At 42.1% G+C, this 25,006-nt stretch overlaps 2 protein-coding genes across 2 annotated transcripts; both read right to left on the bottom strand.

The window, feature by feature from the left end:
• Positions 1-4,121: 4,121 nt before the first annotated feature.
• On the bottom strand, positions 4,122-5,063 carry LOC122053447 (transcription repressor OFP8-like). The gene has a single exon (XM_042615499.1). The coding sequence runs from the start codon at positions 5,061-5,063 to the stop codon at positions 4,122-4,124; it is 942 nt and encodes a 313-aa protein (XP_042471433.1).
• Positions 5,064-6,686: 1,623 nt separating this feature from the next.
• Positions 6,687-13,848, bottom strand: LOC122050959 (peroxisome biogenesis protein 2-like). The gene is made up of 8 exons (XM_042611836.1): positions 13,574-13,848; positions 13,347-13,460; positions 13,097-13,253; positions 10,472-10,608; positions 10,287-10,387; positions 8,996-9,113; positions 7,713-7,876; positions 6,687-7,147 (listed from the first exon to the last, which is right to left on the bottom strand). Exons 1-8 carry the CDS (start codon positions 13,730-13,732, stop codon positions 6,997-6,999), a joined length of 1,101 nt encoding a protein of 366 aa, XP_042467770.1. The 5' UTR covers positions 13,733-13,848; the 3' UTR covers positions 6,687-6,996.
• Positions 13,849-25,006: the final 11,158 nt, after the last annotated feature.

Here is a 25,006-nt window from a genome sequence, read left to right as displayed (position 1 = left end):
TGTCCATTAAACATTAAAACAAAACAAACCAAAAAAATTCCTAAAATAAAATTACAAATTACAGTTTTTTTGACAAAGATTTAATGGAGAATATATGTTTATTATTTAAAAAAATCATAGTTTTATAAAAATAAATTAAACAATAAAAGCATCATATTTTCTCTATTAGATTTTTGAAACTTTAAGCCACTTGCCTTCTCAAAGTTCATAGTGTTAATTATACATGAGTAAGAATAGACGAATATTTTCATCTCACTTTAGAACTCTCCAATATAAATTAGTTCACATTACAATTTGAAAATCATGCAAGCCGACTCAAATATACCGGCAAGTGCTAACATGGCTTCATGTGCAAACTCTTTAAGCAAACTACACTTGATGCGTCTAGATCTGTCAAACCGACCTTTTCATGACAGGGCAAATCGGTCCGTCAAAAACTCGTAATCTAGTGGGGCGGGGAAGGCTGATCCTCCATCTTAACCTGTTGAGAAATTCTCAATCTAGTCAATCCAAGGTGTGTTACAGATTACACGATCCATCCACAAGCCCACGAGTCCATTAAAAATATTAAAAAAAAGAATTAAGGTGGTGTTTGATTTTCTCCTAGGAATCAGAATGAGAATGAGTATCATAGTATTATGGAATGAGAATTGATATGAGCTTGGTATCATTCTTAAAAATAATATTTGGTTAGTTGAATATTTTCAATCGGAATGAACCTAAATTTTCTTTTTTACCTTTAGAGGAACATAAGAGAGAAAATTAGATGGAAGGGAAAGTTGAATGTGAGAGAAATATATGATGAGAGAGAAAGTGTGATGAGAGAGAAAGTGTGGTGAAAAACAATGAAAAAAAAGTGAAAAGTATGATGAGAAAAAATGAAGAGAGAGTACATGATAGGAGAGATTGAGAAAATAAAAAGAGAAAGTGTGTTAAGAGAGAAAGTGAGTTGAGAGAGAAAGGGTGATGGAAAAAATGAAAAGAGAGAAATTATGATGAGAGAAAATGAAAGATCGAGGGGAGACAAAATATGATGAGAGAGAAAGTGTATTGAGAGAGAAAGAGTGATGAGAAAAATGAAGAAAGAGAAAGTGTGATAAGAGAAAACTGAGAAAGTATGATTAGAGAAAATGATGGGAGAGAATGAAAATAGAGAAAGTGTGATGAGAGAAAATGAGGAGAGAATGATGGCAAAAAAGGCGAAAATGAGGAGTGAATTGTGAGAGAGATTAAGAAGCGAGAAAGTATGATGAAAAAATGACGAGAGAGTATGTAATGAGAGAAAAAGTATGATGGAAGAGAATAAAGAGAGATAAAATGAGGAGAGAGAGTATGTGTGGCGGAAGAGAATATAGAGAGAAAATGATAGAGAATATGTGATGAGAGATAATGAGGAGAGAGAAAGTATACTGAGAGAGAAAGTGCGATGATAGAATAATGAGAGAGAAAATATGATGAGAGAGAACAAGAAGAGAGAGTGTGAAATGAAATGAAAAATTGAACAAATATACTAAGTATATTTTTGTTCAAAACTTAATTCACATTCCTATTCTATCAAAACTCAAGGGAGGGGGTGAGTTTTATCCATACCTAAATTTTTAGGTTTCATTCCAAAATCTTGATTCTATTCTCATCAACCAAATATAAAATTTGGAAATGAATTCATTCCCTCATTCCTAAATTCTTAAATTAAACGCCACCTAAAATTTTTAGATTTGGATTACGATTGGACGGGCCAACCCAGGAGTCCATTAAATTTTAGAATTCTTTCTTCTCAACTTACGAGCCAACTCAAGCTTATCAAGGGTCGATCCCTAAACTCACAACTTCCGTGAATTGCCCCATTTAAAGATATTTTTAAATATGTTAATAAAAATTTAATTTAATCTAGTTAAATTATTTGAGGGTTGGAAACCTCAAATGTCTAAGCTCACCTTGATTCTTCAGTCAAGCTTTATACGAGTCCTATAACTCACAACATGTCAGAATTTCAATTTCAAATTCCTTTAACATTTTTTATTGGAATAAATCAATTAACTTGTCATTGAGCTCATATTATGTTATCAAGAATGTTAAATTTAAATAGCACTTGATGGGTGGTAAAAAAAGGAGCCCACCAAATATGAATCAAGGGAGGAAACAATAATTGATATGGAGGTCAAAGTTAAGACACTCAAAGATAGAAAATTACTTGGTCATCAAAGGTTGTCGAGCGGGTGGTAACGGACTAAGCGGGCCTGAAGGGTCTGTTCAGCCTTGCTAGAGACTTATTTGAGCAGATTGCTCATTCGACCGGGATGATTATAGAGAGACATTAGATCCTCATAACTGTGAAGACCCTATAAGGTCTAGTCCGACTAGACCGCATATCTGGTCGTGTGAGGAACAACCTATTGAACTGAGCAACCGTGGAGAAGAACAACTGAGAGTGATCGGGCGGGGAATTCCGGCCGAGCGGCTTCCCCGCTCGGTAAAATAGTGGGACCTCTTGCTTAGCTCATTATATCCTTTTGGGAGTTGGTGCCGCTGACAGGGGGCATGGTCAACAAATAAATCATACGACGGAAGCTTCTACTGTCATGTCAGAGATTTACACATCTTGTTAAAGAATGATGTTAAGGACATTTTTCAGACGTGCCTTTTCATATGATAGTAGGAAAACACATGCATGCATCTTGAGAAACGTGCACGTCTACTATTGAAGCACTATATAAAAAGGTGTCTATGCACCGACGTAGATATGTGTTATTTGTCATTAGGTTCCTATTGTTGCTATAGTTTTTTGTTGTCTTTCTACTAGTCTGGTGACTGACTTGAGCGTCGGAGGATCAATAGTGGAGACCCTTTCTCTAATCCGACATTGATGTTCTTAGTTTTGTAGAACGGAACGGAGTCTTCATAAGATCAACTGTCGAGTCACATCCCCAGCCAACTACCTTTATCTTTTTTGGACAGGATTAACACTAAAAATCTGGATTTAGATCTCTATAAATGTAGAAAATCTCGATTTACATGTCTTACTTAAAAAATTTTAGTATTACAATTTGTTCCCTAAACTGAGAATCTAGCTTCTTCCAGCCACCGATGAGTTTCCCTTGCGTGCAGTGGCTAGCTAGAGACCAGGGAGGGAGGTGCAGGAGCAGCACAAGAAGTAGGCAGGCAGGCAGCAAGGAAGTTGTTGGCCTATCCTCCTATTCCTATATCAGTTATTGCATGACAACAAAAAAGGAAGCATGATCGATGCAGGCGCAGAGTGCAGACGTTGGAGCTCGATCGTCTACCAAATCAAGTTCCCCTGCTGCTCTCATTCGTCCCCAAACCCCTGTAGATGATGCAGACTTCACTGCACTCGACCAAGGAATGCTCTTTCCCCTAGGCTTGCATGCCATGCATGCATGCCCACTGTGGGCAAAGCGATATGTGCAGCACCAAAGCTGCTCCTATTAATTTCCCTGTCTCCTTTCTTCTTCCTCTCCATCCAGGAGGCCCCCTCTCCTCGCCCCTCTGCGACAGAGCATTCTCTGCGATCATAACTGAGCAGAACAGCAGCCGGCAATTTAATTGTGGCCTTTTGCCCAACGGAGATATGAAAAAGATTGGACGTGGTTATTCGCATACAATAGAGCAAAAGTGGGTTCATAAAAAGGCAGGAAGGCAATGACTTGTCGCTAGCTCTTGCTACTGTCTTTTTGTTTCTACTGTCTTTTTGTTTCTGATATTCCCCTGTCCTTGTTTAGTTTTAATTTTAGTTTCTCTTTTTCCCTTCTGGGTGATGCTCAAATCTAGCTTTCCTTCTTCCCTCCATTTTTCTGATGGGTGAGAATTTGCTTCTTTGATGGATTGCTTGAACTTTCGAATGCTGGAACTGAAATTTATTTATTGTTTAGTTATTTTTTTATTTTACTTTTGAAAGTTGCAAACGAGGTAGACGATGGAGTTGGAGAATGAAACAAGAACATGCAACGTTAAAATTACAGCAGGCATGAGAGATCGAGATCAACTACTATTTCTACTGCTACTGCCACTGCCTCTGCTACTCATTTATCAAACTAATCGATATCGATCGAGGTTTTTGTGTGGAGCAGGGAGGAATTGAACACAGTTGAGCTGAGCTGAGCTGATCATTGAGCAAAGAGAAGTAGCCATATGTCGGAGAAGGCTTGCAGGATCAGCGGATGCAGGTGCGAAGAATTCAGGGCCAAGTAGGAGTGCAGCAAGCGCTCCAGCTCCTGCGCTCCGAACATCTGCCGCTCCATCATCATCTCCACCATCGACGTACGGAAGTCGCTGTATGGGTCCTTGGACCGCTTCGTCACTGCGAATCCGCCTCCCTTCTCGTCCTTTTCCTTCTTCTTCTTCTTCTTCTTGCAGTCGTCGATGGAGGCGACCAGCGGCCGGAAACCTTCCTTGCATCCGCCCTTGCACCCGCCCGGCGGCCAATATGAAGCTTCGCGGCGGTTACTCCCTCGCCGGCGACTCCGCTGCTGCGCCGCGGGCTTCTTGCTCTTCTTGGCGGACGCGTAGAACTCGGAGGAGTCGGAGGAGAGGCTCCTGGAGGAGAAGAACGTCGTCGTGGTCGACGCTTCCCTCTCTTCGCTACTGAAGAATCCGTCACCCTGACGGCCGTCGTCGTCGGTTTCCGTCGACGAAGAGCTGGTGAATCCGTACGCGTTGGACCGAAGCCGCACCGTGCTTCTCTTCTTCGTTGCTTTTGACCTCGAAGGGCATAGCTCCGGCCGTTTGGTGTCGTCGCCGTGGATGCAATAGTAGTAGTAGGCGGGGAAGGAGGACTTGGAAGGGGAGGCCGGGGAGGCCGGAGGGCACGTACTGCCCTCCCACTGGCCGGTCTCGTAGTACCCGCCCGTCTCCCTGACGCGCCTCTCCTTCTTCCCCCGGCTCTGCCTCTCGCACACCTGCGCCGCTGCCGGACGGCAGCCGCCGCAGTCCACGGTGGCCACAAAAGCCGGGTCGACGGCGGTGTGGTGGACGGATGAGGTGGACGGCTTGCAGGCGGCGCGGAACAAGCGAGAGAGGCGCTGCTTCAGCTTGCTGCTGCTCTCCATTGTAAAGAACACTAATGCAAAAGAGAAGAGACGCCATGGTGGCCTTTTATAAGCTTTTGGATCGGCTCTGCTCCTGCGAATTCAATTTCAAACAAAAACATTAATTAAATAGTGATATAAATGGCTCATTGTCATTGTATCATAATTAAGAGAGGGAGAGAGAAAGAGAAAAAAAAATACGTAATTTGAATTCTGCCATTTGACATAGAAGCTTTTGGCACACACTGCCAGAGAATGATTCATCTTTTCTTGCCATTTCTTCAAAGGGGTCTTTTTAGCATGGCATCTCTGTCCAGACTTGCTTTTTCTTGTAGCTGAAGGAGTTAAAAGCCCGCTAAATTCCAATTTTTTTTTTTTTTCTTATTGAAACATTCCTCAGTTTGGACGTGCATGGCCATTTTCATGGCTGAAGATGCCCAACTACTCGCCAGTTTGTTCACATGCTGGTGCCCAGTGCATTAATGAGGGAGAGTGCATTTATTTCGTCTGCACCAAATTCCCATTCTTTCCTTTGTCTCTGATGCCTAAAAAGACAGCCAACTCTCCATCGTCAAGCTGCACATTCCTGTTTTCGAGTTGATGATGTTGATCATCATCGACTCGAAATCATAATGGATAAATCAAGCAAGCATGCATGTGCTGTGCTCCCACAACAGTGAGTTTTTCCAGAAGAAGAGGACAAGGCTCAGACTTGATAACAATTAGGGGGCATCGATCTCCATACGAGTGGAAGTACATCAAGGAAGTGACAACCTCATTGACTCTCAAGCTTAAACAGGATTATGGACATTAACAAGGTATGAGTAAACAAAGTAGTTGGTATGCCACCCACTTGGGATCACAGTCCCCCAAGAAGCATAGCAAATCAGCAATGGGCTCGTGCCCGGCTTTTGAAATCCATGCATGGAGGGAAGAGGGCAGGCAGACAGAGGAGGTGGTGAGATTTGTCACCTCTCTTGTCCTTGGTGGCTCACTCCCCTTGGCACCTGTCAGAGAGGTAAGAAGAGACAAGAGCAAAGGGAAAGAAGGGAGGTTGACAAGGATTACTTTATTGATATTTGCATCACTAGATGAGCAGTGAGATGTGGAATTTGGCATCATGTGGGGCTAACATTTTTCTGACTCCCATGAGGGGAATTGGGATGGGGATGCATGCATCTTTCAGAGGATGTAGGTTCCAAGAGCTTGCATACAGTGAAGGCAAAGGGGTCCAAACATTCTGGGACACGAAAGGAAGAGCTCCAAATGGGTGAGTACAGGGAGGAGATGGAGCTTCATCACCTTTTCTTTTCTTTTTGATGGGGCATCATTTGATTCATGCAGAAGCATCATTCATATGTGACCTGAAGCCTGTGTTTGTTTTCTGCAATAAAAAAATAGTTTGAAAGTTTAGAGATATGATGACAGATTGAAAAGGAGAAAACTGCAACAGTTGATATAAAATAATGGTACATCCTCAGACCTGTAGCGTTCATGTGGTTCCAGTTTCTCTGCGTTGTCTTGAAGATTCCTGTTGTCTCAAAATTAATAAAGAATTCAAGCAGATCGTTCAGTGCGTTCAAATCCCCCTAGAAATTAGGATGCACAAGGTGGTGTAAAAGAAAGACTCCTTCGACATTCTTCAATTTAAGAATTGAATTTGACCATGACAAAATCTTAGATAAAATTCATATTTTGCTTATATTCTGCAAAACATGATCTTGAATATTTTTCTTTAAAAAAAAATATGGAGTCACACAGACACCTTGAAGCTTCATATTCCGTTCACAGTTGAATGTAATGATTTTGTAGTTAAAACAGACTACATTGCTATGGTGTAAACAATTGGTAATTTCATTCAACTCCTAACTCTAAGTTGTGAGATTCTTCCTAAGAATAAATATTTCGCCCCTGCAGGTAATTTACAAGATCTGTGTCGCGGACATCAGGAATCTTATTTGTAGATTTCTTTGCTTTCGCCTTGTGTGGATGTTCTGATCTCACTAGCCCCGTATCGTTGAATAGCAGCGACAGGTTCATTGCAACGGGCACAACGGTATGAATTGACGGCAGAACAGCGGGTGCGGAGGCAGTAATAGCAAAATCTGAAAGAGAAAATAGAGAATTCAGTGCTAATTTACACAAGCTAGGAGAAAAACAGCAAATATTATTTTATTAACTGAAATCAATTTTAGTTTTAGCTCATTTATAGAATAATAAAGAGAAAATTGAGACATATAAGCTGAGATCAATAAGATAATAATATATATACATACATACATCTTATAAAACCTCAACAGTTAAAGGCAGTTTAAATAATTTGTACATGTTCAAACTGAAACTGATAATTTTACCAAGTATCAAAATCAAAACCAAACTGATAAACTGATAAGCCAAAATTTTCAGTTTCGATTGCTTTGGTTCAGTTTGCTAATCAGGTTAATGGTTTATCAGGTTCAGTTTCTAGATGCCCACCCCTACTTTATGATCATTCCATGATGATGAAAGTTAATTGTAACCACTTCATGGTGTTAGTTACAAACAAATGGTATGTGTGGTTAACGTGCTAATGCCCTTTAAAAGCACAAGACATTGGATCAAAATCAAATACAAACAAAAACAAATATGTTAGGAAAAATACTTGTAACTACTTCCGATGGACACCACTACCTGTGTTGACAAGGAAGTGCAATAAAAGGAATTGCAGGATCTGATTCGCAGATGGGGCAGACGGTTTCATTACTCGATGAACTTGATGACTTATCTTTGGAGAATGGAAGAAGTCTTCTAGCAGACGAAGAATTTAATAGAGGGAGAAGCAAGAGCAACATCTCCTGCATATTATTAGCAAATTCAGATACATACAAATGCATTTCATTTTCCCATGCAAAAAATATCGACAAGACAGGTAAAACAGTAATGCTTTACCAGCATGCTTGACAGTGATTGAATATTCCTTTCAAGGAACATAGCCAACATGAAATATTTTCCTTCTTGTTGTACAAAAAGGTTGAATGACTACCAAATTAACCAACAAGATAAAGACAATTTTTTTAAAAAAAATACCCTACTTATCTCATAACAGAATAACTGTTTCCAGAATTCTCACTTAAGCACCAATTCTAGAGAACATCACTGAATATAAACATTTAAGAATTGTTTAGCTGGGGTGATTTTGTTGGTTTCCACAGAAAGGGATCCAATTTTGAGGAAATCCAGGCAGACCCCTTGATTACTTGAGGTGAAATGGGCAAAGGAGGGCACTTCCACAGAAGCAATTAAACAACTCGAACACCTTTGACAAACTTACAGAAGGAGATATGGGAAAATTTTGTCTTGTAATGACTGCTTATATTCTGGCAAAAGATGTAACAACTTAGATACGGAAAGGATTAGGAAAAATTGAAATTTTGTGCCAGAAGACTAAGAAAAGTCCTGCATTGGCTCAAGCCTATGATTTCTTATAAAGAAAAATGAGTTAAAGGTGCAAAAAATTGATAAAAAAAATCATTCTGTTGCCTAGACTACACAAAGCACCCAGAGTACTACTATGGGCATATGTGATCTCCCAATACTAAACAAGGAAATCATTCTGCGAATACCTTTGATAAACTTACAGATATAAGAAAATTTTGTTTTGTAATGACTGCTTATCTTCTGGCAAAAGATGTAACCACCTAGATATGAAATGGATTAGGAAAAAATGAAATTTTGTGCAAGAAGAATAACAAAAGTCCTGCGTCGGCTCAAAGCTTATGATTTCTTACAAAGAAAAGCAAGTTAAAAGTACAAAAATTTGACAAAAAAAAAAAATTACATTCTGTTGCCTAGACTACACAGAGTTCCCGATTACTAATATGGAAACAAAATATTCCTTCAGAATAAAAGGTACAAAAAGTTTTTCACTGAGCAACATATCAGAAAGCAAATACTTGTAACAGGGAAAAACTAACCGAGAATTCATTCAACACCAACTGTCGATTCATGTACTCAAAGCTAACAGCACGATTCATGTTAGGACTCTCATATATGAGCCTTGCTCTAAGGACCCTTTCAATGATACTTCTGTACCTGCATCACCAATATATCATGAATTTTAAAGTTTGCAAAGACAAATACATCATGTGTACCCACACTACAGTTGTTGCTTGTATGTCTAAGCCCTTCATCAGGCATCATTATATAGCTGCACCAATTTATGTTTGATGCACCTCCCATTCAAATTGCATGGAGCTTTGACTAAGGGATAGTGGTAATATTGCTCTTGTTGAACTGAGTTCTCAGAATGAATCAGTCCAACACTCAATTAGCCGACTTGGCCACAATAAAACATTCACTTGTTCATAGAATGTAATTGGAACATATTAAATTATCAGAAATCATGCCCATGACACCATGAGGCAACTTAATTCTTGAAGAGAGCGCCCTATATCAAAAAAATCCTTGAAAGAAAGAAGCAGCAGTATTCCTAATGGAGCCATCTAACTATAGCATAGCATTGGGAGAAAGGAAGAAAGGGAGAAACATTTCCTAACCCAATGTACCAATCTCCAGCTCAAACTCAAGGTTAAGATTATTGGAAAAGAGTAACGAGACATGAGAGAAATTCACAATATATACTCCTAATTAAGATAAGCTCCTATGTGTCATGATATCCATTTTTTCATCTTATCTAATCTCAGCAAACAAACAATATTAGTATATTATGTCACCATTGAATTGATTGTTCAACAGCATAAAATCTTTCTAAAACATATTTATTAAGGAACTGCTCACACATACAAATGTGTCAATGGAAAAGGTTCCCAACAATTACAAAACCTGGTTTAGCATCTTATTAAAGAATTCCTGAAAGTCATTTTTAATAAAAATTCTATTTAATTTTTATTATATTTTTATTTTTCACTATTCTATGTATTAGTTATTTACAATGGACCTTTTAGTGATTTAAATTTTAATTTTCTTTGGATGTTGTTCGTCAAACATATGCATACATGCCCAAATCTGTTGATGCTAGTATCAATGTGTAACATAGTTCACATATATGATTATCTGAAAGTGTTTACACTTTCATATTCCCAGCCATCTAGATAATTCACAGGTAGAACTAACAATAACACATCAGATTACTTTACCAGCATACAAGAAATTTAAAAACTATCAAAGTAAGGAAACAAACTTGTAATGGAAAAGGAAAAAAAAATCCCTTAACAACTATCAATATGATATGGACAGGTTTCTCACCTTCCAGAATAAAGAAAAACTAGCATGTTGCTAAAGGAGGCAACTTTGTATAACCCCTCAATGTGTTGTAATAAAATCCAGGCTCGGCGTGCCAATGACCTCTAAAGTGCAAAGAGGTTGGGTTAGTATTAAGCTTTGCTAGCCCAAAGCAACTTACCAAGTTGAAGGAAAACCTTCTAGACTACCTGTTCAGAATCACCCCATCTGCGAAAAGCTGAGAATGATTGTACACGAGACCATATATATTGCCCACCAACAGTGGTAATGCAATACCAGAGCTTTTGAGAAACAGAAAGCCCAGGACCTTCTAGCCCAGTTCTGACTGAAAGAAGAACAATAATAACATGAATAAGTGCAATAAACATCAACAAAAATCAACTGACCTACAAACTGAAGTTTATCATAGGGAAGCATTTAAAGCTTTCCAGCCAAATATACATTTATAATACTCATTAAGTCAATTAACAATTTTACTATAAATAATGGTAAGTGACTTTCTACCACACGAAGCACATCAGACAATACAGACAAGTCCATAAGAAAAGGGAGTTAAATTTTTGAAGAAAATTAAAAAAGACTCCACATAAGCCTCTTCTGTGGCAGCATAAGCATGTACTGTTGGATTGGAATTGCATTCACTTAGTCATATAAGGATTGTGCAAGCTAAATCAATCCTTGCTTGGTAATGCCCAAGTTAGTATTGATTTAGGAAAATCAGATTTGTCAAATAGACAAAAGAAGCATATTTTATGTTGCTTAGGTCTGTCATATATAATGGGAACAATAGACCAAGGCCCAACATCCAATCTTTTTGTGAATTAGTTAAATTAGAGGCTATATGCACATGGTTTATATTATAAAGAGGTAGTAATACAAAAGCCTACCATGTCAGTGGGCATCAGAACCAACCCTTCGCTTCACCTCACTGCCACAATTTCTTTGCCTGCCAAATCCTTGTGATTTTTCCTCTTCTAGCTTGCTTAACGCTAGCAGGAACAATCCCACCTCTCAATTTCACAATGGCAACTACCTGTCATACCACCCTCCCCAGCCCCACCCTACTTTTCTGATTTCTCAAATAACATAAAGTAGCTACCTTATCTGCTACATTTCTCAAACAGATTTCCTATCACACAAGACTCTCACAATTGAACTGCCTTTTCCTCTCAATTTCTCAAATTCAACCTCTCATGGAGCCTCCCCTTTCCTGTTGCGATTTCACAATCCCACTAGTCCAGAATTCCCAATCTTTTTCCACCTACCCAGGTTAACAACTCACATTTCAATCCCTCTCTCACCTTTTCTATTTCTATTCTACCATTACTATCCTTCTTTTAGATCTGTGTTCACAACCCATTGAAAAAAATTCCTTTCCTCTTCATATAATTATTATCTTCTTTATTTAATTGTTTATACCCAAGATCATTTATTCGTCTTGTCACCTTCTCATTATGGTTATCTCCACATATCTAAAATTTTAAAATATCAATTTGAAGAATTTTATGCAACTTTATTCACATTAATGATGCTGACAGTGCTCTTCAATAATATCTATTGAATGTCTTAGTTTGAGTACCTTATGCTACCCCTGCACCTGTATTTCAAGTGCCATTACCTTTCATTGGATGTTATGGCTTATGCTATTAAACGATATCATGGAGTAGAATATGGTTGTGCTAGCACGTGTTATTCGTACCTATTACGTGTTCACTATTTTGTCCAGCATACACAACATAGCTTCCACTGTGAAATAGGATTTTATGGTTGCTTGATTTTGATGCATGTTCTCCTATAACAAGTAATTGCATGTTGCTTTCCACCTTCACTTTTCAATTCTATTACCTGATTGCTATAATGGTTCTCATTCTCCGTTTAATGAAATGGTTCTTTGCATACCTCATTGTCCATACAAGTTCTTAATTTCCATTTCTTACGAACCTATAATCCATTAAAATTAGATATAATATTTTACCCTATTCATCATGTATCTCAAGATCCTTGAAAGAAGGAAACTATTGGAGGCAATAATGAATCCAATCGAATTATCTAGGAGATATTCCATCGCACAAAAATTTCAAAAATTTTCATGGGTATGAAATGAAGTTATTTAATAATAATGAAATCAGAGAATATAGTTTTATTCATTCTCTCTTTTTGCTTTTGACATAATAAAAACACACTCAATCACACAAGTACTACCTATCTAAAATCTGGGCACAGAAATGATATTGTAGGTCTATCAAGTTGAACTTGATACCTTTGAATTGCATATCCACCTCAAACGGGCTTCTGCTATAAGTCTATTTTGGAATTCATATGTTCTATCTATTGTGACTTATTTGATGTTTATTATAATTTATCTGGCGTTCACACTGTTGATCTATCATACCTTACCAATCTGGATTCATATGTTTTATCTATCATGAATTATTTAACATATACAATCATTTGACAGTTAATTATCAGGTTTGTCTCATAGGCTTATAGCAGCCTAAATTAAATATTTCCCATGGAAGTTTTAAATTGCTATTTGAGGAAGAAAACAAGGCCACAAAAACAATATGGTCCAAGAAGCAGGTAGAAGTTTTATTTGTTCTCTAGAAGTGAGCTATAAGAATCAAAAATTGCATTTTTAGACTATTCATAAAGGGCACCTACTTGTTTAGCTAATTCCACTCTCTCATAGTCATCTAAGCATCATATGTCCCACAATGATAGTAGGTTTAAACTACATTATAATGTGTCCCGGTATCATAATTATTTTTTATTTTTTATACTTTTGTGAAATTCAGAAATTCTATTATACTTGCCTTCTTTGCCACCAGCAGGAACAGCGCGTTCATCTCTGTATCTAAGGTTCATGAGTGCATTCCCTGGCGTGGGCTTATCGACCCAAATAGAGAATCTCCAAATCAGGAACTCCAGGAAAGCATCTAGTTCCGGCTCATATTGAAATAGAAATCCTGGCTAATCCCCCCAAAAATACACTTTAGAACTAACAGGATCAACTTGGCAAACCAACCAACGAGGCATCAAAGTTTTTGTAATTTCTAGGGTTACCTTCATCAAGGAGAAGACTTTGACAAGCTGCTCCTTCAGCATGGCCGACATCTCCACATCTAATCGCGCTGCATCAAACTGATTAACCCTCGATACAGCAAGCTGTATAGGAAGCTGTTCATCCACAAAATCACCGACTCCAATCAATCTCGCTGGAGATTTTTACTCGGCGCCATTCTGTAGTCAAAGAAAGGTAAACGAACGCATTGAAGCTAACAAGGAACTACCTGAGTAGAATCCCGCAAGGACTTCCACCGGGCGAACGATCGGCGGTACTCCTCGACCCAGGAACTCTCCGGCGGAGGATCCGACCTCAGAGACGGCAGAGAAGAAGAGGAGGAAGGTGAGAGGGAAACGGGAACCAGAGGATCCCTGTCGAAAGGCATCGATGCGGCCGCCTTCGCTCCTCTCGTCTCGAGTAAGGCGCAGCGAAGAGAGAGGCTGAGGTTAGAACCGACGAGCGCAGGGACCGCGTACTTTCCAGCGACGGGAGGGTAGTTTTGTCAAATAATCAAGGATTCGAGGATGCGCAGAATAACAATTATACGGCTTTTTATTAGATGGCCCACACACCTTTCTCTATCGGTCTTTACAAATACTCACACTTGTCTAATGGGCTTCCAATTTTTAATTTTTTTTTGATAATTTTTCATATAAAAATATAAAGATATTAATATATATATTTTTTTACAAGCATCATTATGGCATAATTATAGCAATCCAATATTATCATATCTTGATAGTTTAGACGCTAATCTCAGACCACTTTGATCTTGACAGTTGCTCAATTGTTCAGTTGGAGTTGAGCGATAGTCAAAATTACGATACTACCAATTTAAAATCAAGATCGAATCGGATGATAAAATCTTACGATTCCATTAAAAATCCTAAAAATTTTATATATATAAGTAATAAATAATAAAAATATCTAAAAAATAATTTATATATAAATATATTAATAATTTTACATATAAATAATACACTTGATATTATTTTACTATTTAAGAATTAAATCTTTTTAATAACTAATTTTGGTGGAACTTAAAATAAAATTATATTAATATTTTTTTTCTTTTTTATATTGAAAATAATTTTAAATTTTATTAACAATTTTTTCTATTTTTTTATATAAAAAATATACACTGTCATATTTCTCTTTAATCTCACATTTTAAAATTGAAACATCATGAGCGGAGAAGTTTCTATAAATATTTTGGATTGGTAACATTGAAAAATATATCTTTCTCGATCTTTTAATTAATATCAAGTAGCTTATGTTGTTATCAGTTTAATTTTTAATATAAAAAATTAAATTATAATATAAAAATTTAAATTAATTTTTTATGAGGGGACGCCAATTATAATAGCTTGCGGTTGCATGGCCATGACGACTAGGGTTAGCTGCATGACTCTGATGGCTAGGGTTATCGAGCGTTGTCCTTGCGTTGCACTACTGTATAACCTTGACAGTTGGAGTTCTCAAACCTTTGCATTGCACTACTATATAGCCCCGACGATTGCACTATTACATGATCTTGGTGGGTGAGATTTTCAAGCGTCATCTTTGCATTCCACTAACCTCATGGATCTCTACCGATCCAATTTATAAATTTGAGGTATTAATTTATATGTATTCATAAATTAAAACCTAAAAATGATATTAAAACCTTTTATTCAAACACAATACTCTTCTGCAAACCTATTTGATCTTGTCCGAATGCTGAACCAACGGACGCTGGGCACGTGGCGCTCCCCGGCTGCTGGTGTGGATCTTCGACTGGTTGCACGAAGCTCCGGCGAACCTGCACAGAAATCGGGCCGGGAAGGGGTTCCCGGCGGCGACCTTCCGACGCTCAAGTCAGGCAAGCAAGCAGTGAAAAAAGTGGCTCTAAAGATGTCTTACGCTCACCTCCAGCGAAATATGAGGCTCTTTATATAGAGCGGTGAAAGAGTTCCTGCACGTCCTCCGAGGCGCATACGTGTCCGCAACCCATACCTCGGTATGTGTCTGTCAGAAAGCTTACCTGACGCCATACTGCTACAGTCCAGACATGTCCTTGATGGGACAGCGGAACCTCCTGTCATAAGATTTGGAGTATGGCCTACATGGGGAGCATACCCGCTGTCATGAAGAGATGTGCCTTGTCCTTTTCCCCTTTGCTCCCGACCTAGCGTCCGGCCGGCCAGCTTCCGCGACATCCGGCTGGACGTATATGGTGGTTTACTTGGGGAGATTCTCAATCACCTGCTTTGTGGGGATTATTAGCAGCATGCTACCTTATGGCTTCGGCCGAGCGTGTCGTCCGCTCGGCCATGCAATCCTGTCCACTGAGCGCCGGAACCCTGACTTTCGACGACCCCTTTAACCATTAACCACACCGGCCGGCCGTCCGGCAGGTCGGACCCACACCTCTCCGGCCGGACTCCTGCCACTTTGACTTCCACGTGGCGTTGACCTCACCGGACGGGGGTCCCCTGTTCTTACAACCGGATCACTTGCCTCCCCTTCAAGTATAGTCGAAGGAGGCAATTTGTCCGACTGACTGGACTGCGAATTTAGCCGGGCGGATCCTCCATGCTAGTATCCCCCGATCGGCCTGCTGCAGAGATGGCCTTGATTTAATGGCATTCACTGGATCCTCTCGTAATCTGCGCCAATCTTCGACATTAAGGCTGAGCATGCGTTCATTAAATACTTCGAATAGTCGAATGCCACGTGGCGCACTGTCATCATCGTACGGCGGCGGTGGCATGGTGCTTTGATGGGATCGAAGCGATTCGAAATGGACGGTACGATACACGCTTTGATTCCCGTGACCTGGATCCAACGGTGGAGGCCGCCCGGCCTCCACCCTATAAATTCTTCATTTTCTTCTCTTTCTCTCATTTGCCTCCGCGATTTCGACCCCTGCCCCCAGCGCTTTGGAGCTCCGGCGATTCCGCTTCTGCTTTCCGACGACCTCCGGCGTCTCTTTTCCACTCCTTCTCATCGTAAGGCCATCTTTCCTTGTTTCCGGCGCTTTCCTTACATTCCTTTTCCATATTTTCATCCTCGGGATATCCTTTCGTTCGCTGTCTTCCTCCTTTTGCCTTTTTGCCTTTTCAATTCCTTCCGATCGAACCATGGCTAGTTCTTCTCATCCGGAAGACCAGTCCCTCGGTCCATGGTACACTACCATGCAGTCCCGATTCGAACAGCGGGACTTCGATATTCTAAAAGACAATTTCGAAATCCCAGATGATTTCGAAATTCGCTTAGCCGGTCCTTCCGCTCGGCTGCACAGGCCGCCACGCGGAGCCTTCTGTGTCTTCCGCGACCAATTTACCGCCGGTCTGCGGTTCCCTGTACATCCTTTCATCATAGATGTTTGTAATTTTTTCGGTGTGCCGCTCGGCAGTCTAGTACCCAACACCTTTCGTCTCCTCTGCGGTGTTGTTGTTTTGTTCAAGATTCACAACATCCCCCTCCGACCGGAGGTCTTCTTTTATTTCTACTACTAAGCAAGCCGAGCCGGGCACCTTCATGTTCCAAGCTCGACCCGGCTTAGTCTTCTTCAACAAGCTACCTACTTCCAATAAACATTGGAAGGATTATTTTTTCTACATCCGTATGCCCGATCGGGCCAACTTCCCGACCCAGTGGCAGGTCAGCCTACCTCCCACTCCCGAGCTGAAGAAATTCAAGACCCGACCGGACTACCTCCATGCTGCAAATATGCTAGTCGGTCTGCGCCTTGACATCAATAAGCTTCTTCACGAAGGAGTGATGTACATCTTCGGCCTGAGTCCCATACGGACTCCTCTTCCGGCCGGCTTCGGTAAGAATTTTGCTTTGGCATTTGTTTTGATTGCTAACTGATTTCTTTTCTTTCCTTTGCAGCGGACATCGTCATGGACTCGGTGATGGCCGGCGTTTTGAAGAGAAAGGCGGCAGCTCTGGAAGCCGCGGCGGCCAAAGAAATGGCAGGACTCAAGCTGAGTCGGCTGCTCAAGCTTCTCAGCAAAACGTGGCCAGCGGAGCCACCCCTCCTGGAGAACCAACTGCCCCCGAGGAAGGTTCCGCTCGGGAGGAGGAGCAGCCTCTGCAAAAGAGGCGCCGAGTGGAGACTCCGCTGCGCTCGGCTACCTCCGCGGTCCAACCCTCCGAGCGAGTCACTGTGACTGCTTGGGGCAAGGCGCCAGAGGCCGAAACCATTTCGTCCGACCGGACGCCTTCTGACTGGGACGAGCCAGCTGCTCCAGTTGAGGCAACTCCGATCAGCACCCTTCCGCCCGCTCGTCACTCAGTCCAGCGCTCGACCATTCATTTCCAGTTTTCTGCGCCGGCTTCTGATCCCCTTCCGACCGTCGGTCGGACGACCCCCGGGCATGGCCGCACGATTCGGGTCACTCTTCATCTCCCGACTGAAGAGCTGCTGCCAAAGGCCGACCAACGGACTGCGCCCGAGCATACTATCACCCTGAAGGGGCCTCTCGCCTGTTGGTGCAACCTTAGGTCAAGGTTGACCTGGTTGACCAGACTCGAGTTGACTTGACTCGAGTTGTGTTTTGATGTTTGACGAGTTATGTTTGACAATGTTTGACGTGAACAGAAAAGTTGTATCTTGATGTTTTACAATGATACAAGCTTGGGAGATTGTGGGTGCAACCCGTGGTCAAGGTTGACCTGGTTGACCCGAAGTGAGTTGACCTGACTCGGAAAAGTTCAAGCAGGGAGCTTGGCATGGGAAAAGTCCAAGCAGGGAGTTTGGCATGGTGAAAAGTCCAAGCAGGGAGCTTGGCACGGGAAAAGTCTAAGTATGGAGACTTGGCACGGAGAAGTCCAAGTATGGAAGCTTGGCACATGGGAAGTCGGAGAGGGCTCGGTAGCTCGTTCTCCGGACTGTGGTCAGAGAGGGCTCGGGAGCTCGTTCTCTGGACCGGATGGAAGTCGGAGAGGGCTCGATAGCTCGTTCCCCGAACTGTGGTCAGAGAGGGCTCGGTGCTCGTTCTCTGGACCGGATGTGGAAAGTCCTGGTGAGTGAAGCCAGACAGACGGATAAGTCCTGGTGAGTGAAGCCAGGCAGTGGGAAAGTCCTAGTGAGTGAAGTCAGGCAGTTGTGAAAACCCTAGTGAGTGAAGTTAGGTGAAGTCCTGGTGAGTGAAGCCAGGCAGTGGGAAAGTCCTGGTGAGTGAAGCCAGGCAGTGGGAAAGTCCTGGTGAGTGAAGCCGAGCAGATTGGAAATCCTGGTGAGTGAAGCCAGGTGAAAATCCTAGTGAGTGAAGTTAGGTGAAAGTCCTGGTGAGTGAAGCCGGGCAAGGGAAAATCCAGATGGATCATGGGTGATCGGACATCTGGTGTTGAGAAGGTCAAGTAGGTCAAGGGAGTGACCGGATACTTGACACGAAGAGAAAAGTCCAAGTGGGTCAAAGGGATTGACCGGACACTTGGTGGGGAGTCTTAGCAGGTCAAGGGAGTGACCGGATGCTAAGCATGCTGTACCAAGAGGTCAAGGTTGACCGGATATTGGTTTGGGCAAAAACCAAGACCTGGATCGGTCTGGAGACCGATCAGAAAGCGATCAGTGTGCCTCTGTGAGCTTACTGATCGGTCTGGGGACCGATCAGCAGGAAGCCTGATCGGTCCCCGGGACCGATCAGGGTACGCACAGAGAGTTGGGCAACTCTCTGAAGCCTTCTGATCGGGGACCGATCAGCATAGAGCCTGATCGGTCCCCACGACCGATCAGGGTGATGCCTGATCGGTCTGGCCCTAGCCGTTGAGAGACAACGGCTAGATTCTTCTGCTGTCTTTGGCCACTGTTCTTCTCGCAGGTGGATGCAGGCTATAAAAGGGCTGAGGGCTTCTACAGTGGAGACTCTCTCTGATACTTCTTCTTCCTCCTCTGAACTGAAGTTGTGCTCTTGAGCTTTGCTGAGCTCCGAAGCTTCGGGTGAGCTTCTTTGACTGAGTTGCTTGTTGGCATTCGTCCGTGAAGTTGGTGCTTCATCCGGGACTTCAGTCGACGAGAAGGCAAGCGAATATTTGTACATTCATTGTGTATTTTGTTCTTGCTCTTCTTTGTATTTCCATATTGCTGTTGCAAGCTATTGTGGCGAGGTTTCTCCACCCAGAAGGAGTTCTTATTAGCCGGTTTTCCGGGGACTCATCCACCGACGGATTGATAGGCTTTGTCCACCTTACGGACACGCCGAGGAGTAGGAGTTTCATCTCCGAACCTCGTTACATCGTCGAGTTCGAGTTTGAGGTTTGATCTTTCCTTTTTTCGTTTCTATTTAGTTATTTCCGCTGCGCTAATCCTAATCGTAGGAAGAAACGAGCAATTTGGGGTCGGCTATTCACAACCCCCCTCTCTAGCCGAGTACGACGATCCTAACAAGTGGTATCAGAGCGAGGTCGCTCTTAGTTAGATCAACACCCGGGGGAGCACGAGCTAGAGAATGGAGTTATTTGGAGAAGACGTCACAATTCTACCTTTCTACGATCGCGACGACTTCGCGTATTGGAAGGTAAGAATGAGGTATTTTCTTATGACTAACCTTGAAAATTGGAGTTGTGTTCAATTAGGTTTCAAGCCTCCAATGGATAAGGAAGGAAAACCACTCGAGAAGAAGAAGTGGACAAGGGAACAAATCCACCATTCCACAATCAACGATGAGGTAATGAAAGTATTTGAATTCTCATTACCTAATGGCATTCTATGTAAGATAGGTGGATACAACAATGCCAAGGAGTTGTGGAACAACTTGGCTAAGTTCCATGAGGGGAACTCCACTTCAAGCCATGAAGAGGAGTCAAGTGAGCCAAGGAGTTCACATCATGGAGGGATGGATTTAGAAGTTGAGGGCTACTCAACATCTAAAAAAGAAGAGGAGGAGAGTTCCTCTTCAAGTTCGGAGCAAGGAGAAGAAGCTTCTACCTCCGGAAGGGATGAAAGAGAGAGCTTATATCCCACCTCAACCCTAGGTAACTCAAGCAATTTAAGTTCTAGTAAATTGCATATATTATGCTTTGAGTGTAGGGAACTTGGACATTACAAGAGTAAATGCCCAAAGAGGGTTAGGAAGACTCCACCGGCGCCAAAGATCAAGGAAGCCGGAGTCCCGATACGCAAGAGCAAGGAGCACGTGGTGTGCTTCCAATGCAAGCGAAGGGGACATTATCGGAGCCAATGTCCGAGGGGGAGGCAACCTCATAAGGACAAGAAAACGAGCACATCGATAGGGGGAGCTAAGGCAAACCCTAAGGTAATCTCTAAGGCACATTATTGCAATAATAATAAGACACATGCTAGTAGCCTTATTGCTATTGTTAATAATGGTAAGCATGATAACATTAGAAATCGATACACATGCTTAGGTGCCAAACATGTGAGCCTAGATAAGGATAACACTAGGAAAGCCAACCCTAGAATTAACTCATCTAAGGCTAAGAAAAACCTAGGTAGGAATCCCAAATCAACTAGACATATGCCTAGGAGTACCTCAAAGAACAATGACAAATTAAAACTTGAGGTATTAGAAAAGGAGAATCAAGTCTTGAGGTCAAGACTTGACACTTTAGAAAAGACCCTTAAAAATTTAGAGAAGTCAACTCTAGAGTCTAAGGGTCAAAAACCCAAGTCCAAGGACATGAAAGGTTTGGGTCACAAACCTAAGACCCAAGTGGTCAAGCCCACTTATCACAATGTTCCATTCGATTATGGAACAAAATCTAGGGCTAGGAAGACCATCACCAAGGTCACAAGGGGAGTCGCCTCTAGGGTTGATCTTAATGAGTCCCAAATGACTAAGGTTTTAAAGCCTAGGAGGGTCATTAGGAGGGTTGCTAGGGAAGTCATCCCTAGTGAATATTTAGTGAACCCAATGAGCTCCAATAGGTATTGGGTTCCTAGGAGCGTGATTCCATCACGCTAGATGGTTTAAGGTATGCCAACCTCACTTGAATAGGTAGTTAACCTAATCATGGCAAAAGGTGACACTTTAGGAATTTTCAAGGTGTAATCAAGCCTTGAAAATGAAATGGAAAATTATTCCTAAGGTGATTAGAATGTGCCAATCAAATTTGAGGAGTTTTCTAGAGTCAATCTAATTGGCACATAGTGATCTAAAAATCTTTGGTATAAGATGCTAGGTCTATTACACTTAGGAATATAGAACCTATGGCAAAATGATCAAAATTATCAAAAATGGCAACTAAGGCTAGAATTAGGTATTTTCTATACCTTTATGTGCTATTTGCCATAGATTGTTTGCCATATGCCATGTCATTACATCATATTTATTTTATGATCATTTAAAATGTCATGATAATGCTTACGTTAGTTAAATGTCATGCTTTATTTAAGTTCATACTTTATGCCATGACATCATGACATTGGCACATGTTTCCATTTATGATACAATTATATGCCATGTCATCATCTTGTGCATTAATGATCAATGAAATTAATTTAAGGATAAGAAACACAATTTGATATGGAGATCAAATTGTTATTTAGAAAAATGCATGAGAACTTAGATTAAGCTAACCTAAACCCATATCTCACATCAAAATTGACTTGGATGTGTTTGATACACCTTAGATGTGTGTGAGATATTAGGATTGTGAGTTAGGATCAAGGTGCATAGTTCTTGTACCTAAATGAGCCTAATTCTAATTGGGGATCATAGGGAAAGCTTGTGTACAAGTCATGTACATTTAGCCCTAAGATTGTGGTCCCAAATTAAAGGGTTTAAAATCATTTTAAAATTGATTTGAAAAACCTTGATGAAGCTTTTCTAGTGATAGCTCTCATCATTGAGCAAAGTGATACAAAGATGAGTTAACTTTGAGCTATTTCAAAGACTTTTGAACTTTGTATCAAGATTGAAAAATGGAAGATATTTTCATAGAAAACTATTTTTCCTTGATAGTATATGTTATGAGGAATGTATCCTCAAAGTTTTATAATTTCTGAAATTTTCTGGAATTTTGTAGGGGTTTCTGAATTTCGGAAGGAAATTCAGAAACTGATATCAGAGGTTGTGGACCGATCAGAAGGGAGTCTGATCGGTCCAGGCAGTTGTGGATGTCTGATCGGTCAGGTGACCGATCAGCGCGTGCCAACTTGCTGATTTTCGACTGTTTTGTCTGAAATTTCAGCTGGGAGTTGGTGTTTTGAATTTCTAAAGGCTTGAAACTCTCCAAGACATTGTTGGTGCAATGGTCAAGGGGGAGTTGACCTTTAGGGAGAGTTTTACCTATTAGTCAAGGGAGAGTTGACTTTTAAGGGGAGTTTTTACTCCTAAAGACTTGAGTGATGAGATTATCACTAAGTTAATTGTTGACTTTAGTATCAAGGGGGAAATTAAGGGTTTCAATGAAAGGTATGAGACCTTCATTAGAAAGAAACTCTTGACCTTGATTCACTCTTTTTGATGTGTGTCAAAAAGGGGGAGAGTGTAGGTTTGGGGAGAACGTTCAAGGAAGAACATTAAAAAACCTAAGTTAGGTTATCGGGTTAACCTAACTTGATTATGAGTTTTGTCAAACATCAAAAAGGGGGAGATTGTTGGTGCAACCTTAGGTCAAGGTTGACCTGGTTGACCAGACTCGAGTTGACTTGACTCGAGTTGTGTTTTGATGTTTGACGAGTTATGTTTGACAATGTTTGACGTGAACAGAAAAGTTGTATCTTGTAGTTTTACAAGGATACAAGCTTGGGAGATTGTGGGTGCAACCCGTGGTCAAGGTTGACCTGGTTGACCCGAGGTGAGTTGACCTGACTCGGAAAAGTCCAAGCAGGGAGCTTGGCACGGGAAAAGTCCAAGCAGGGAGTTTGGCATGGTGAAAAGTCCAAGCAGGGAGTTTGGCATGGTGAAAAGTCCAAGCAGGGAGCTTGGCACGGGAAAAGTCCAAGTATGGAGACTTGGCACGGAGAAGTCCAAGTATGGAAGCTTGGCACATGGGAAGTCGAAGAGGGCTCGGTAGCTCGTTCTCCGGACTGTGGTCAGAGAGGGCTCGGGAGCTTGTTCTCTGGACCGGATGGAAGTCGGAGAGGGATCGGTAGCTCGTTCCCCGAACTGTGGTCAGAGAGGGCTCGGTAGCTCGTTCTCTGGACCGGATGTGGAAAGTCCTGGTGAGTGAAGCTAGGCAGACGGATAAGTCCTGGTGAGTGAAGCCAGGCAGTGGGAAAGTCCTGGTGAGTGAAGCCAGACAGTTGTGAAAACCCTAGTGAGTGAAGCTAGGTGAAGTCCTGGTGAGTGAAGCCAGGCAGTGGGAAAGTCCTGGTGAGTGAAGCCAGGCAGTGGGAAAGTCCTGGTGAGTGAAGCCAGACAGTTGGAAAGTCCTGGTGAGTGAAGCCGGGCAGATTGGAAATCCTGGTGAGTGAAGCCAGGTGAAAATCCTAGTGAGTGAAGTTAGGTGAAAGTCCTGGTGAGTGAAGCCGGGCAAGGGAAAATCTAGATGGATCAAGGGTGATCGGACATCTGGTATTGAGAAGGTCAAGTAGGTCAAGGGAGTGACCGGATACTTGACACGAAGAGAAAAGTCCAAGTGGGTCAAAGGGATTGACCGGACACTTGGTGGGGAGTCTTAGCAGGTCAAGGGAGTGACCGGATGCTAAGCATGATGTACCAAGAGGTCAAGGTTGACCGGATATTGGTTTGGACTTGGTTTGGGCAAAATCAAGACTGGATCGGTGCGAGACCGATCGAAAGCGATCGATGTGCCTCAGGAGCTTCGATCGATGCGGGACCGATCAGAAGCTTGATCGGTCCGGGACCGATCAGATACGCTGCAGAGTTGGGCAACTCTGCGGCAGATTCTGATCGATGTCCGGGACCGATCGGCATAAAGCCCTGATCGGTCCCCGGCCGTCGGATCAGAACCGATCGGTGATGCACGATCATGCAGCTTGAGACAACGGCTAGATTCTTCTGCTGTCTTTGGCCACTGTTCTTCTCGCAGGTGGATGCAGGCTATAAAAGGGCTGAGGGCTTCTACAGTGGAGACTCTCTCTCTGACACTTCTTCTTCCTCCTCTGAACTGAGCTGCTGTTCTTCTGAAAGCTGTGCTCTTGAGCTTTGCTGAGCTCCGAAGCTTCGGGTGAGCTTCTTTGACTGAGTTGCTTGTTGGCATTCATCCGTGGAGTTGGTGCTTCATCCGGGACTTCAGTCGACGAGAAGGCAAACGAGTATTTGTACATTCATTGTGCATTTTGTTCTTGCTCTTCTCTGTATTTCCATATTGCTGTTGCAAGCTATTGTGGCGAGGTTTCTCCACCCAGAAGGAGTTCTTATTAGCCGATTTTCCGGGGACTCATCCACCGACGGATTGATAGGCTTCGTCCACCTTACGGACACGCCGAGGAGTAGGAGTTTCATCTCCGAACCTCGTTACATCGTCGAGTTCGAGTTTGAGGTTTGATCTTTCCTTTTTGCGTTTCTATTTAGTTATTTCCGCTGCGCTAACCCTAATCGTAGGAAGAAACGAGCAATTTGGGGTCGGCTATTCACACTCCCCCTCTCTAGCCGAGTACGACGATCCTAACATCGCCGAGATGTGGGCCGACGCTTGGGCCCGCGTCGCCATGATCCCCATCGGGAATTTGGCTAACAGCCATATGCAGCAGGCCACGGGGGTAAGTTTGTAATCTACCAACTTTTGTATTCATTCC

The sequence above is a fragment of the Zingiber officinale genome, chromosome 3A (genome assembly GCF_018446385.1).
Source record: "Zingiber officinale cultivar Zhangliang chromosome 3A, Zo_v1.1, whole genome shotgun sequence".
NCBI classification, from domain to species: Eukaryota; Viridiplantae; Streptophyta; class Magnoliopsida; order Zingiberales; family Zingiberaceae; genus Zingiber; species Zingiber officinale.
The sequence above is the reverse complement of the archived record's forward strand: the minus strand, read 5'-3'. Positions and strand labels throughout refer to the sequence as shown.